At 35.1% G+C, this 17,250-nt stretch overlaps 1 protein-coding gene across 13 annotated transcripts in view; it reads right to left on the reverse strand.

The window, feature by feature from the left end:
- The window catches only part of TCF12 (transcription factor 12), a 350,504-nt gene that overhangs the window by 217,954 nt on the left and 115,300 nt on the right, over nt 1-17,250 (reverse strand). For all 13 annotated transcript variants that reach the window (XM_069483559.1, XM_069483534.1, XM_069483565.1 and 10 more), the window contains one exon: nt 489-562. In XM_069483559.1, coding sequence (XP_069339660.1) covers nt 489-562 — 74 coding nt within the window. The remainder of the gene's footprint in view (nt 1-488; nt 563-17,250) is intronic.

Genomic DNA, 17,250 nt, shown 5'->3' on the forward strand with positions numbered 1-17,250 from the left:
CCAAGCAATTGTCATCTGTTATGTCTGTTTTGATACGCTTCCAAGAGACAGGGCAATTGAGTTCCTGATGTAAAGGGCTGATGACTGCTGAAGCAAGGATGGGGGAGGGGAGGCTGGAAGCCGGTGCTTTGAAAGCCACTGTCGTCTCTCAAAGCAAACAACACAAGAATAAATGGCCAGATAAGTATGGAGAGCACCTAGTGAGGCATTCCAAGCTCTTTAGTAAAGAGTACTGTAGGCAGTCCAGGTGCAGAAATAACATCAAGTATAGTTCTTTAAGCGTAGAAAATATAATAAACCCCTAAAGTAGGACAATTCATAAAAATAATTAAATCAACTAGGTACTGGGTATGCTATTTTATTCTATTTTCATGAAAATAAGTTAATCTTCATTTCTCTTAATGAAATAGAGTCCATATATCAAAGAAATTACTTGTTCTGCCAAATTATCTTTACAGTTTTAATCAAGGCTTGATAAGCAAACTTACTCTAGATGAATCATAGGAGGGGCTTGGTTGACCACTTGTTCCCCAAGATGTCGTACCTCCTCGTTCATCCATACCTAGGAATAGGAAAGAGTGAAAGACGATATAAATCCAAAGACACTTTAGTGAATTTTTTTTTGGTATGGTACAGCAGTGAGTACAACTCAGCAAATGATATTTGTATTTTCATGGAACCAGGTAAATATCAATCCTTGCCTCAGAAATCTGAAGAAAATAAATTACTTCAGAGTATCTTCATCAATCACTGCTCCATTAATCCCCATACAATGCCTTATATACATTATGGAATTTTAAAACCAGAATATTTCTTTGGAGACTTTAGAATAGGGCATAATCTAGGTCTCTCTGTGTCTGTCCCTATTGCATTCCTACTTCTAGGAGTAAATGAACCACAAACTCTCTCTGGTTTAGTACTGCCTACGTGAAAACATGAAGAATTTAACTCTTATGAATAAACCCTAGAAAATGAAGCAAGTCAAACTACCATTCAATTTAATAAAATTGGTTTCCATCTGAGCAGTGATTAAATATTCTTAACTGAAGACATTCAACTAAACCATATCAAATCAACATTAGTTATATCAAAACTAATCAAAATGACATAACAACATAACAACTAACCCTAGTCATTCTGTGAGTAACACTTCAATCCCTTCTAAAATTACACACAATCTGATTCTAAATAAGCAGATCCCCTTTTATGAAAGTTGTAAACGAAAATACAAAGTGAGAAAGGATCAGTAACCATTATTAACAAAAAAATTTATTGTGATCCTTAATGTACCTTCTGATGCTTGGGCTCCCCTATTTTCACCTCCCATTAAGTCCCCAGAAGAAGCTGAACGAGGTGGACCTCTCTCAATCCAGCCATTTATACTTTTCTGCTTTCGAGACTGCAATCTTTTTCATTCTTGACTCCTAGGAGGTCATACTTTCCCAACCCCCTGAGTTTCTTTCTATAACTTATGATAGTCAACTTCTTTGTTTCATTCTTGCATGAGAATGGCCTAAATGTTACAATGGCAAAGTTTAGAACTTCTCTTTATTTCAAAATATTTCTGCAAGTCCTCTGTGATTTAGGTGAGAATGTGGTATACAATAAATTAAATGCCAATAATTCTCCAATAACTTGCCATGACTCCCAAGGTTCTTTTACAGGGGTAGAATTGCCAATTGAAGCAATAGGTGACAAAAACATGAAAGGTGGGGGGGAATCAGTTTCCAAAGCTGAATTACTAAATACTATTCCAGTTATTAGGGCCCTAATTTATTCTTTTTGTGAATCTTTATTTCCTGTGTCAAGTGATTAATGTATATTTTAAAAACTTTTTTAAAAGAGTTAACAGCAAAGATGGGTACCTAGTATAGACAACATTCCAAGCACAGTTTCAAGTGATACAGAAGCTTTGAAAACAGAGTATGTATAAAAATACCCCGTATTTTGTTCATTCTTGGAAAATTCTTATTAAAGTTCCAAATATATAAAAACACACTTTGTTACCATCTCTCCAGTATCGTCAGTTAACCGTGATCTATTTTCCAAGCATTTTTATTTATAATGAACACTGCTGAATAGCAGACAGGGTTCCTACGAGACCCAATTCAGGACAAAGGCAACTATTAACCTACAAAATCCACTAATACATAACAACATATAAAACTGTAAATAATTTTATGAAGAGTTGTATACAAAAGAAAAAGCATACTTTCAGTGAACATAATGGAAACTTATTTTGATGAATCCTGCCCTCATGAAAATAAACCACAATTTATTTTTATGACTAAATTTTCTTACATCAAATGATTAATAAATATGGAGCTTACGTACATCTTAAATACATTTGTAACAGAAAATATACAAAAGATAGGTGTCAGCTACAGATAACATCTCAGGCAAAATTTAAAAGAGATACATGAAATTCTGTGAAACTACATATTCAATTTTCATCAAGTGACTCTAATTCCTTCCATAAAATGAAGGAAAAGCACAGATTAATTAAATAAGATAGTAATTAATGAGGTGACTGAGCCACCAGCTAAAGAGTACTACATACCACTGATACTGGACATGGCAGGGGGCTGAAAGAATGTTATAGAAATGACAAGGATCTGACTAGGTTTTAAACTCAGAGCTCTGTAGTTTTATTGTTAACATATCCAGGCTCTGAGTAAAAGGTCGTGGCTGGCACTGACAAAGGCAAGAGTCATCTTTTAGCATCAATAACTCCTTTCAACTGAAGACAATAGCTGTACAAACACAGAAATATGACAGGAATAATAAACCTTCCAAAGCTACAGCCATGAGACCAAGGTAAGCAGAAAAAGAAATTACCCACAGAAGACAAATTTCTTAATACAGATATACAAATTGATCAAAATCTGGAAAACTATTTATTGGTAAGAAAATACACCATAATTACAATATAGTGATGAACGGAAAAACACTTCTGGTATGTCTGAACTATCATTCCCATATATTTTCTTTCATTCACATTTCTAGTATATACATGCCAATTCAACAACTGTAGATAAGTTAGTTCCTGGATTCACAAACTAAAATGGTAGATGTAATCTAACATTTAGTAATAGTTAAATGTTGTAGAAACACTTTGAGTCTTGTTTGACTTTCTTATAAATTAATCTATTCTATTTCTATTCAACGGGATTAAATGGGATAATCAACAATTTAACTAATATAGAGACTTTAAGACCCTTTTAATCTTTTATATACAGAATCTCTTAGTACCTACTTTTATGAATGGAACCAATTACATATAATCCAATATATATTTTGATTCCATGTGCCCATTTTAAAAATCATGCTATCTTCTTTAACATTTTCCAGTAAAGAGCATTAAATTTTAGAAGTTGTATCTAAAAACAATGGTTCGTGAATTTAATGAAAGCAATGTGCCTCCTTCTTTTGTAAAAACATTTAATAGGAAAAGTAACTAACAGCAAATCATAAATTACTACATACACAGGCAGTTCCCTAAGAGTCTGGGACCTTGGAGAAGGAATACAAGGTGGAAACCAAATTTTCAAGGTGTCAGAGGGTAAGACTCTTGGAGGAACAGGTAAACTTCTTGGCCACGTCTGACATCTGGTATTACTCCCTTTTCTATGAGGAACACAGATGTTAGTCTACTTTCTTATGCTCCACTGCCACCACCATTTGTTTCTGACTGAGAGTACTCTCTTTCTGGAGTCAATCAAAAAACTATCTCACAGCCTCTATCTATCCCACCCCTTCCCCTTTATCATGCTAGCACAAAGTCCTACAGGCTTCTCTAGGTTTTAATCCACTAGCAAAAACTAGAAACAGATTTTGGGGGGTGAGTGAATGTTCTACACCCTAAATACCTGTTTTCCCCCCATGTGGGCCCCAGAAACAAAGAGTATTAACACTGAGTATGAATATGAAAGGCATCAGTCAAGGTTTGGTGATTCTCAGACAAGACCTGTCTGGAGGTAAAAGGGGAGAATAAGGAATGAAGCTGCTTACATGAAGACCAATTCCTTCTCTTCCCACCTGCCACTATCAGACCTATCACCAAATACCCTGTCACCCTGAACTAAGACTAAAGTAAGAAGCAAGACTGGAATTGGGAAAATATTTCAGGTAGTAGTGGAGAATCTTGAGAGCTAAGAAAAATGAAAAGAAGAAACAGGGAGATACAAAGAATAGAGAGAGGAGAGCAGTAGTTAGGCTATCCCTACAGCACAGGTGGTAAGAAAAGCAAGTCAATATGGCCATACTGCTTAGGTATCACACATGAGAGTTTATCCCTGTGGAAAAGGGACATATATAAAGTTGGGAGGGAGAGCACAGAGAATTGCACACACACCCTGCCTCCATCCCTCCCTTCCTCTCTCCCTCTTTCTCTCTCTGCCTTTAGTAGCACTGAAATCAAGTTTTTTATTCTAGCAAGTAAAATGTACTCCAAAAATATCAAATCCCAGCACTGTCATAAAATAAGGGAAAGATAATATACTTTGCAGGACTGCCATCTGCTGTAGGGGGATTCAATAAACTATCTGATGAAAGAAATCTGACTGGAGATAACTATATCAGATAACCAAAGCTATGAATGTGTCTATCTGCAATAGTTTCTTTATACAGTTTTATTTGCAGAGTAATGATATTCCATATGACATAAAGGCTGCAATCAATTGTAAATTATTATACATCTAAAAACCCACCACCAATATTTTTATTGTATTCTTCAGATTTTAGATACCTATGAAATAAGTCTACCAATGTGTTTTTCCAGAAATTCACTGTGAAATAGGATCAATTAGAATATAGTAATAAGCTCTTTACTATGCTACACATTCATGAAAAACAAATAAAAGGGAAAAACTAGGAAAATATTAAAACTATAAGGGAATTTAAGAAAAGTTAAGACATACTGCCTCATATGAAGTATATAACACTGGTTACAGTTTTTTCTACACTTAAAAATAATTGAGATTCTGTGCAATGAAATGTCAAATAAAACAGTCACAAAAAACATCCGTGTAAGAAAGTAAGTCCAATAAAAAGATTAGAAGGAATCACCTTTCAAGTCATCTTTTAAAATTCAATCATAATTTTTGTTTGGCATTGTTGAAAACAAAGATTTACAAGTGGAGATGTTGCAATAAAGTCTTTAGTGCCAAAGTAAATAGAATAAGGTAATGAACATATGACTACTTTCATCAAGAAAATGGCTAATTTTGAAAATAACTTTCAAACAGAGATTTTGCTATATTATTGTTACTGGCCACATCATTCTGATATAAATGCTCTGTAAAGATACAACTACACAGGAAAATCCAGTAATTTAGCACATTAACTACCATGAGAGCTGTATTTAGCTCACCTGGGGCCCTGTGAAGCATATATAAAACCTTACTTGTTGATGTTCTTATTGTTACAATTAATATTGACAATTTAATTCTAAAAATGTGGATTAAATGAATAGAAGTCAATAAATTTTGTTTTTCTATTTAAGTTTACCTTTAAATTACACTCGAAGTTTTTATCCAATTTTCATAATAAAACACTGTGGCCCCAAGCAAGAGTTTCTGTTTTTTTGGTCTGACAATGTGTTAAAGGAATAACAGTATAGGGCCAAAAGGAAATGCCAAGTTTATCTTTTTAAGAAAAACAGAAACCGCCTGATGGCCAGAAATTGAAATTAATAAGTTCCCAGAGGGCAACTTGGGAACTCTCCATTGGGAATTGTCTAGTGACCTGGTATCTTCAGGATTTGTTCTGTCTGAAGGGACATTCCAACTCCGAAAAAACCTTTTGAGCCATCTCTAAATCTCCCCTAAACTAGCTGTCAAGTTTCTGAAAACAAGAAAGGGCCTCCCACTGTACATGAGAAGTAGAACACTCAGTCTAAATACCAAAGCCCTGCACCTAAACACCAATGCCAGTGTTTTCTTCCACACAAACACTAAAAACATAGTCAATTCTAAACAAAAAAAAAAAAAAAAAAGAGAAAGAAAGAAACAAAGAAAGAAAGCAAGCAAGCAAGCTCTCTTCAACTCTTGATGAATCTCACCAAAAATTTTCCCTTCTCAGTCTCTCAATGGTACAATCTCATTAGCTTTATCTTGTAAACATTTTCAAAATCTGACTATGACAAGGTATTTTTAACATAATCAAATCATCTCTGACCTGGATTACTACAATAGTCTCCTAAATGGGCTCCCTTCTTCTTGCCCTTCCTACAGTCTGCCTTCTCTACACAGGAGCTAGAGTGTCTTTTAAAAACCAATCAAATCATGTCAATCCTGTGCTCAAAAATCTACCAATGGCTTCCCATCTCATTCAGAATTAAATCCAATGGTCTACAATGTGTTCTACAGGTTCTGCCTCTCACCTCTATGACCCTATCTCCTACTATTCCTTCTCTTACAAATAGCTACTACAAATCCTGGAAGTAGGAGAGAATCCCCCACCCTTCTCTCTCTCTCTCTCTCTCATAAAGGCTCTGGCAAGTGAACAAAAACAGGCTGATTTTGGATGGAAATATAAACTTGGAAGAGGCCAGAATGGATGAGTTGCTCTTTCTGAAAGCTTTGTCCTTTGTTCTACAGGCAAGCAGCCGTAACCTGCAACTAAAACTCCAATAGAAAACCCACCGTCTGGCCTAAAGGAAGAGGACCGAACCAAGACAACCACACTTAGCAGAGAGTGAGGACAGAATCCCAAAAGGGAGGGAGAAAGAAAAGAGGAGCCCCAAATTTTTGGTCTATCTTTGTCCAAGTCTTTGGCTGAGCCCTGTAGCACACATTCACAGGGAAAGACCAAGGCAGTTTTTACACCTGAGGCTAAAAGAATCATATTTGAGATGCGAGTAGCTACCAACCTCAGGGAAGAGAATTTTCACTTTGACTCTAACCAGAAGTAATGGCTCATTAAAGCAAAGAAATCAAAACTCGCTGGAAGAACATGCAATGAACCCAAATTTCCACATGTAACATTCAGGTTATCTAAAATTTCTTGACAGTATTAGGTGATTCAATATCAAAGGAAAAGATAATCAACAAAGGCCAATCTCAAGATGACACAAATGTTGGGCTTTTCAGACAAGGTCATTAAAGCAGATAGTGCAACTGTGCTCTGTGAAGTATAGAATATGTGCTCATAATGAATAAAAAGATTAGAAATCTCAAAGGGAAAAAGAAAACATTAAAAAAATTAAAATACTTGAAATTTAAAAAAAATTTTTCCTGAAAGGTCTTGAGAGAGAATGGAGATGAGAGGGGAAAGAGTAAGTGAATCTGATGACAAATCAACAGAAATCCAACTGATAAAAAGAGAAAAAAGATTAATGAACAGGGCCTCGGAGAACTAAGGGAAGATATTAAGTCTAACACAGGTATAATGAGAGAACAAAGAGAATAGGGTAGTAAGAAATAAAAGCCAAAAAAATACAAATGTAGCAAAAGACACTAATTTACCAATTAAAGACTTTACACAGTGAGCTCCAAACAGGATAAACACAAAGGAAACTATATCTAGGCACATCATAGTCACGCTTCTGACAACCAAAAACAAACAGAAAACCTTGAAAAGGGCCAGAAAGAGCCACATTACATACAGAGGAACAATGACTCAAATAACTACAGACTTGTCTTCAGAAACTATGAATGCCAGCAGATGTGAAAAATATCTTTAAAGTGCTTGGGGGTGGGAGGTAGAAGAGGGGAAAATAATTATTAACCAGAATTCTATGCTGGGCAAAAATATCCTTCAAGAAAGAAGGTAAAATGACAACATTCTCAAATAAAAGAAAATTAAGAATTATGCTGCCAGCATAACTTCAGTACAAGAAATACTATTATAAAAGAAGTTCATCAGGCTGAAAGCAATTGTTGTCAGAGGGAAACCTGTCTGGATCCTTAAGAAGAGCATCACATATACTAAATAAAAAGACCATTTTTCCTTTTAATGTCTTTAACACACAGAGCTGCTTAAACCAAAAATAATTTTCTCTCATAGGAGTTACATTGGATTTAGATGTATGTAATACATATGACAACTACAACATAAAGGAATGCAGCTAATAGACCTATATAGTAAACAGACCTGTAAGGTCGAAAGAGTTCTGCATTTTACGTGAGGTGGCATAGTTAACTCTAAATAGACTGTGAAAAGTTAATGATGTATATTAACATTCTTAGAGAAACCACAGGGGTGGGGGGAGAGGCACTGCTAAAAAGCCAGCTAATAGATTAAAATGGAGTTCTGAGAAAATCCAAAGCCAAAACAAAGAATGGAGGTACAAACAAAATACAGATGGAACAAACAGAAAATGCATAAATTAGTAGACCTAAATCCAACCATACAATAAAACACTGCATTTTTGTCTAGGCAGGAAGAAAAACAATAAAATAGATACTCCTTCCTTCAGTGAGATCACACCTCATTGCTCTGTGAGCTCGTGAAGTTCATGCTGCTGCTCTTCTTGAACAAGACAGTTATATTTGGGTTTGGTGATTAGAAAAAGAATAGGAAAACATTACAACTGCACTTACACATTAAACAAAAAACAGACAATACTGTACCAACATGAAAACTGCATACAAAGGTTTTTTTGTTTGTTTGTTTTTATAGTACCCATTAGGATCATAAGTCAGTACCAATAAAGCAGTTTCTGCATAACTATCAAGTACATTTGAGTGGATTTTTGCTGATTACCTAACACAATTTGCTATTTAAAAACAGCTGTGTGAGCAATTACTATTCTTAACTTAATTCCACAAACAATTCTATTCATTTCCTGTAATGAGGCCTGTGTACTCCCTGCGTTCAAGTCTTAGACCATTAATTCCTATAATGGCAACACACTCTGCCTCTCTCAGAGAAACTCTGTAACAATTTTCTTTTCATATTTTCTCTGTACTTAAAAATCTCTTCCTCATATACTTGTTAAACTACCACTCATTTTTTTCCATATTCACAAAGGAAAAATTTGCATTATTACCTTTACTCCTTACCATTTACTCACTCACTAATTAATCTCTTTCAATCTAGCCTCTTGACCACAACAGCAAAACTGAAAGCCAGGTACACAGCAGGTTCTCAGCAAACATTTGTTTACAGGCTAAAACTGAACCTTTCAGGTAATTAAAGGCACCCTAATCATAAAATATAATGGCTGCCCTCTTGGTCTTCATTTCCTAGATCTCTACAGAAGAGGTCAGCAAACTTTCCCTCTAAAGGGCCAGATGATAAATATTTTAGGTAACTGTGGGCCAATCACTCTCCATACCAACTACTTACCTCTACTACCTTACACAAAAGCAGTCAGTCAATATGTAAACAAATGGAAGAAGCTGTGTTCAAATAAACTTTATTTACAAAAACATAGGATGGTCCACAGGCTATATTTTGTCTGTTCCTGCTATACAGCATCTGATCCTGTTAACCACTTCACCTCTCTGGGATTTACTGATATCAACTTTAGGCCTCTCTTTCTATAATCTATCACTTCTTCCCACTCTGTTTGAATAAAATGAAAGTGCCTGCCCTTCATTCCATGTTCCCATTTTATGCTCTTTTCCTTGGACTGTTCATTTAGTTTATGACTCTGTCCCCTTTTTTTTTTTTTTTCTGAGACAGAGTCTCACTTTGTTGCCCAGGCTAGAGTGAGTGCCGTGGCGTCAGCCTAGCTCACAGCAACCTCAAACTCCTGGGCTCAAGCGATCCTCCTGCCTCAGCCTCCCGAGTAGCTGGAACTACAGGCATGCGCCACTATGCCCGGCTAATTTTTCTATATATATATTTTTAGTTGTCCATAATTTTTTTTTTTTCTATTTTTAGTAGAGACGGGGTCTCGCTCATTGCTCAGGCTGGTCTCGAACTCCTGACCTTGAGCGATCCACCCGCCTCGGCCTCCCAGAGTGCTAGGATTACAGGCGTGAGCCACCGCGCCCGGCCTATCCCTTTTGAATGATCAATTTCCAAATGAACATTCTCAGCCTTAAACTCAGTTCTGTACTTTGGATCCTGAATCTTCAAATACCTGCCGAAAGCCTTCATTTGGCTTTCTTATCATCATCTAAAATCCATCATATGTAAAGCCAAACTCTTCATATACCCTTCATCTCTTCCTCTTATGCCTCTGGATCACATCCCACCCTACTTGTTAATATTTCTAATATTGCAGATAGTACTATAATAATCCAGGTCAACCGGATTTATAAACTGGGATCATCTTTGATTCTCCCTTTCCTTCTCTCTCCATCATACCTACAATGAGGTTTATTTATTTATTTTTTTAATGAATATCTCCTAAGCCACCTTTTTATTCTGGGCTTTCATGATATACTACCTATTTGGACTTTTGTGCTACAATTTCTCTTAATCTTCCTAAAACACTATTTCACAATACTTCCCTTGCATGTACTATCCTTCCTAAAACACTCTTTCAAAACACATTATACCCAAATTTAAAAGCAAGCATTTTCAGTGCCCCATTACCAACAGAATAAACGAGAAATTCTTCAACCTGAGATGGAATGTTTACTCATCTGTTCCACAAATGTTTATCAATTGTGTTAATTTTTATCCTTCCTGGGTTTAAAACTTTTGAAAATCCAGTTACAACTGCCTCTCCCCTTCTAGTCAAAAAATATTTATTAATTTCTTACAATGGCATATATTACTGTCATGATATATGTAGCATTCTAGGCACTGAGGATAGAGATATGGAAGACACACAGACCCTGCCTTCAAGGAGCTAACATTCTAGGGTCTCACCATTCAAACCCTCAGCCATAACCATGAGACATATTCAGTGTACATGGTATCAGTCATTAACATTTCATTGCTCCTATTATTCCTCTTAGCACTTCTATCTTCTCTCCACAAATCTGAATGGTTCAATGCTCACCTTAAATTCCACCTCCTATGAACAACTTGCACAGACACCCTAACCCTTATTAGGTTCTCCTTAATACTGGTATCATATTTACAAAACCTATGTCACACAGTGTATAGGGTATATTGTTTCTTAAGTAAGTGTCATCTAATATGTTGTCTCAAATTAATTTAATAGCAGAGACCACATTTATTCTGTATCACCTTCAGTGAATACACAGAAACTTAATAAAAAAATTTTATATACAAAATGACAATGTTACTTAATATAAGGCCAGGTTTCCTATTATAGTAGGAGCTATAGCTTTTTACTTACCCACTTATATTCACCCAGTCCTCCTAGTGAACAGCATGACATTGCAAGGCAGCCTTCATAAAGGCTGATGAGCAAGACACAGAACAAAGGTAACCACACCAAGAAGGCACCCAGCTGAAACCCCTGACATTACCACAGTGTTCTAATGGAATGAACTAAAACACTCATGCATACCTATTATAGTAATATGTAAGCAAAAATTATTGCCATAGACTTTTAAATCTTTAACTCTCATAATTAATGTGTAAGCCTTAAATTTAAAAAAAATGAATATAACCTACTTACAAATATCCTCAGCTTATAAAGCTGAATAAAAGCAATTCCAGCATTCATTTGACTTTTGGAGCTGTAAAATTAGTTGAAAAAGGTGGTCATTGCCTATATAAATAAAGCATATCACTCTTCAGATCTCCAGTTCAGAGAATTTTTATTTTAAAAAGGGAGCACTATTTATCAAAATTATTTACCAGGAATTAAAAATATATACTAAAAATTACCTACATTATATAACAGAATATAATCTTGACATAAAATCTGTAACCAAAATCATATATATTGCCTGTGGGAGTGTAAAGTAATACACTTTGGAAAACTGGTAGTTTCTTAAAATGACACATAACCCTATGACACAACAATTCCACCTCTAGATAATTATCCAAGATAAGGAGAAAAAAAAATACACTCACAAAGAGCCTTTTACATTAGCGGTCCCCAACCTTTTTGGCACCAGGGACCAGTTTCATGGAAGACAATTTTTCCACAGACCGGGGTGGGGTGTTGGGGTGAGGATGATTTCGGGATGATTCAAGCACATTACATTTATTGTGCAGTCATACCTCTCTGCTAATGATAATCTGTGTTTGCAGCTGCTCCCCAGTGCTAGCATCACCACCTCAGCTACACCTCAGATTATCAGGCATTAGATTCTCATAAAGAGCATGCAACCTAGATTCATCGCGTGCACAGTTTACAGTAGGGTTGCACTCCCATGAGACTCTAATGCTATTGCTGATCTGACAGGAGGCAGAGCTCAGGTGGTGAGGTGAACCAGCCATGGGGAGCAGCTGTAAATACAGATGAAGTTTCCCTCCCTCATGGCTGCTTACCTCCTGCTATGCAGTCCAGGTTCCTAACAGGCTACAGGCAAGTACGGGGGACCGCAGTTTTACATGAATGTTATGGACAGCTTTATTCACATTAGCTAAAACTGCAAGCAATCCAGCTGATCCTCAATACTAAAATGGATTAAGAAACCATAATATACAATTCAATACAGTATGACTCAGCAATACAAAGAAACAGACTGGTGATACATGTAACATGCATAAATCTCAAAAACACCATGCTGGGTGCAGAAACCACATATATATGCCAATCTAAAACAGAAGAAAACAAAACTATGATGATAAAAATCGTTTGTAGTTGCCTCTCAGGTGGAGGGTTGACTGTGAAAGTGTACAGGGATCTTTATGGGATGGGAAATGTTTTATAAAACAATGAAGAGTCTATCAGTGAGTTCTCCTGCCATTCCTGAAGTTTTTCAACTTATATACACTTGAGTTGCTTTACCCTTCAAACCCATAAAGAGCAAAATTACAAAATGGTCCAAAAATAAGCACAAAACCATATGACTCTGAACAACAGTACAAACCAAATAGGCCTAACACACATATAGAGAGCATTCCACTCAACAGTAGCAGAATATACATTCTTCTCAAGTGCACATGGAACATTCTCCAAAATAGGTCACATGTTAGGTCACAAAACAAGTCTTAACAAACCTAAGAAGAATGAGATCATACCAAGTATCTTTTCCAATCACAATGGAATGACATTAGAAGCAAACAGCAAAAAGAAAACTGGAAAAATCACAATTGTGTGGAAATTAAGCAACACACTACTGAACAACCAATGGGTCAAAGAAGAAACCAAAAAGGAAATTAAAAAATATTTTGAAACAAATGAAAATAAAAACCCAACATACCAACAGCAGTTTATGCTGCATACTATGGGATGCAGCAAAAGCAATATAAGAAGAAAATTTATAGCAATAAATGCCTACATTAAAAAGAACAATCTCAAATAAACAACCTAACTTTATACCTCAAAGAACTAGAAAAAGAAGAATAAATTAAGCCCCAAGACAGTAAAAGGGAGAAAATAATAAAGATTTGAGCAAAGACAAATGAAAAAGAGGACAGAAAAACAATAGGAAAAAAATCGATAAAACTAAGAATTGGTTTTTGAAAAGATAAAAATCAATAAACCCTTGGCTGGACTAAGAAAAAAAGAGAGAAGACTAAAATAAATAAAATCAGAAATGAAAGAGGAGACATTAAAACTGATGCTTACAGAAATAGAAAGGGTTATAAAAGACTAGTATAAACAAATAACATGGTAACAAACTGGATAATCTGGAAAAAAAATAAATTCTTTAAACATAAAACCTACCAAGACTGAATCATGAAGAAACAGAAAGTCTAAACAGACATACAACTAGTAAGAAGACTGAACCAGGAATCAAAAATTTTCCAACTAAAAAAGCCTAAGACCAGATGGCCTCACTGGTGAATTCTCCCAAACATTTAAAGAATTAACGCCAATCCTTCCGAAAATCTTTCAAAAAAATTTCAGAAGAGGGAATACTTCCAAACTTATTTTATGAAACCAGCATTTCCTTATGTCAAAGCTACACAAAGATATTACAAGAAAAATAAAAGCCATTATCCCTGATGAACACAGACACAAAATTTCTCAGCAAAATACTAGCAAACCAAAGTCAACAGAATCTTAAAAGAACCATACACCATGACCAAGTAGGCTTTATCACTGAGATGCAAGCAGTGGTTCAATGTAAGAAAAATAATGTCACATGACACATTAACAAATTGAAGGATAAAAATCACACGATCATATCAAAAGATGCAGAAAAAGCATTTGACTCTCATTACTTCTAGTCAACATAGTACTATAAGTCCTATCCAGAGCAATTAGGCAAAAAAAGGAAACAAAAGCATTCAAATTGGAAAGGAAGTTAAATTATCTGTTTGCAGATAATACAATTTTCTTTGTAGAAAACTGTAACACTATACACACACAATTAACAAATTCAGTAAAGTTACAGGATACAAAACAAGCATACAAAAATGAGTTGCATTTCTATACACTATCAGTGAACAATTTGAAAAGGAAATTAAGAAAATCTCATTTTTAATAGCATCAAAAAGAATAAAATACTGAGGAATAAACTAAGGAGATGAAAGATTTGTATAATGAAAACTATAAAACACTGATGAAAAAATATATAAAATTAATTACGAATGAATGAATGCAAAGACATCCCATGTTCATGGATTGAAAGACTTAGCATTAAAATGGCCATACCACTCAATGCAATCTACAGATTCAATGAAATCCCTATGAAAATCCCACTGGAATTTTTACAGAAATAGAAAAAAAATTCTAAAATTCATATGGAACCACAAAGAATCCCAAATAGCCAAAACAATCTTGAGAAAGAATAAATGTAGGAGCATCATACTTCCTAATGTCAAAATATATTACAAAGCTCCAGTAATTAAAACAGTATTACGCAGACATAAAGTCATGTCATAAAGACAGACTTATAGACCAATGGAACAGAATAGCCCAGAAATAAACCCATACATATATAGTCAACTGATCTTTGACAAGGGTGCCAGAAATACACAATGGCAAAAGGATAGTCTCATTAAAAAATGGCAATGGGAAAACTGGATATCCACATGCAAGAAAATGAAAGTGACCCTTCATATTACACCCTGTATAAAATTCAACTCAAAATGGATTAAAAACTTAAACGTAAGACCCCAAACTGTAAAACACTCAGAAGAAAACATAGGGGAAACCTTCATGACACTGGTCTTTGCAATAATTTGTTGGATGTAACACCAAAAACAAAAATAGACAAATGGGACTATCCTAAGATAAAAAGCTTCTGCACAGAAAAGAAAACAATTAACAGAGTGAAAAGACCATCTACAGAATGGGACAAAACATTCGCAAACTATAAATCTGATAAAAGGTTAATATCCAAAATATAAAAGCAACTCCTACAATTCAATAGCAAAAAACCCCAAATAAGCCAAATAAAAAATGGGCAACGAATGTGAATAGACATTTCTCCAAAACAGACACACAAATGGCCACCAGATGCTCAACATCATGAATCATCTGAAAATGCAAATCAAAAGCACGAGATCGACACTTATACTTTATTACAATGGCTACTACTAAAACACGCACATAAACACACACACACACAGAAAGATAGCATATCAGGATGTGGAGAAACTGGAATCTTTGTACACTGTTGGTGGGAATGTAAAATGGCATAGCTGCTATGGAAAACAGTATGGAAGTTTCTTAAAAAATTAAAAATAGAGCCACCATATGATCCAACAACCCCACTTCTGGGTATTTATCCAAAAAAATTAAAATCAGGATCTCAAAGAGATATTTGTATTCCCATGTTCATTACAGCATTATTCACAATAGCCAAAATGTGGAAAGAATTTAATATCCATTGATGGATGAATGGATAAAGAAAATATGGTATATACATACAATGGAATATTGTTTAGACTTAAAGAAGGAAATTCTGCTACATGTTACAACATGGATGAAACTTGAGGACCTTATGCGAAGTGAAATAATCCTGTCACACAGGACAAATATTACATAATTCCATGTTTATAAGGTACTTAAAACAGTCAAACTCAGAAAGAATCAGTTTCTAGGGGGAGGGGAAAATGGGGAACTGTATCCAATAGATATATTAATATATAGATATTTCAGTGATACAAGATGAACGAAGTTCTGGAGATCTACTGTACAACACTGTTACTATAGTTAATAATATTGTATTGTAAATTTAAAAATTGTTAAGAGGGTAGGTCTCCTGTTAACCTTTCTTACTACAATTTAGAAAAATCTTAATCTTAACAGATAATAAAGTAAAGCTTTCTAAGGGTTTCTCTGCATTTTTCATATAAACGACTATATAAAAGTAAGCCTATTTTAGCATCATTTTGAATTTACTGATTTAAAAAATTATCAATTTGTAAACTTATGGAATTGAGATCTTCAGACACACAAATTATATCAGAATGTGGTAGAACACCCATACTTAAAAAGCAGCCATAACACACTGCATTCAAAGTGCTAATAATTAGAGCCGGTTTATATCCTCAAAGTACTAGTCCAAAAAAATCATGATTTCATGTTTTGGTAATGGCAGAGTAACTTATATTGGACTAACCCTCCTGAAAATAACAAATTGTGGACAAAATTTTTAAAAACAACTATCTGAAGGTAAAAGAGAGTGAACAAAAAGTACAAAGAATGGGAAACGATCTGATCAGTAAAAAAAAGAAAACCAGACTCTGGGTAAGATCCAAATCTATATGGTTTGTCCAATGAGGGCACTCCCCAGTCAACATGGCATGTGGTAGCTGCACAAGCAGAAAGCCAGTGTCTTCTTTGCTTAAGGAGCCAGAAGATAAAATTTGAGAATGCCAAATGTAGCTAGAAATTAAGGAGGGAAACACAGAAAAGAGAAAGCCACAGTTGGGGAAGGTCCAAAAATTTACATTTAGCCTTCCCTCAAATCCTTGGCTGAACTCTAAAAAATGTAAATGTCAGGGAGAATACAAGGAGCCCAAATGAAAGCAACAGCTGGACAGCTAAAATAACTAAGCACAGATTTCAGCTGCTGGGTACCACAGAAGAGACTAATTGGAAGGGCTTAGTAAATAATTTGGGCTTTCTACAGACCGGTCTTAACAAAGCATAAAACCAAGCTTCAAGATAATCAACCAATAACACAACTACCTAGCAGAGCAAAACAAAACTGTGCAGAAACTGACAGAAACCAAAATCTCTACAATATATCTTCTACATTTTCTAATATGAAATTAAAAAATTACTGGATGTGTGGAGAAATAAAAATGTGACCATTAGTCCAGTAAAAAAGCACCCCGTGTAAACATACCCGAAGATGACAC

This window comes from Eulemur rufifrons, chromosome 2, assembly GCF_041146395.1.
Source record: "Eulemur rufifrons isolate Redbay chromosome 2, OSU_ERuf_1, whole genome shotgun sequence".
In the NCBI taxonomy this organism is placed as follows: Eukaryota; Metazoa; Chordata; class Mammalia; order Primates; family Lemuridae; genus Eulemur; species Eulemur rufifrons.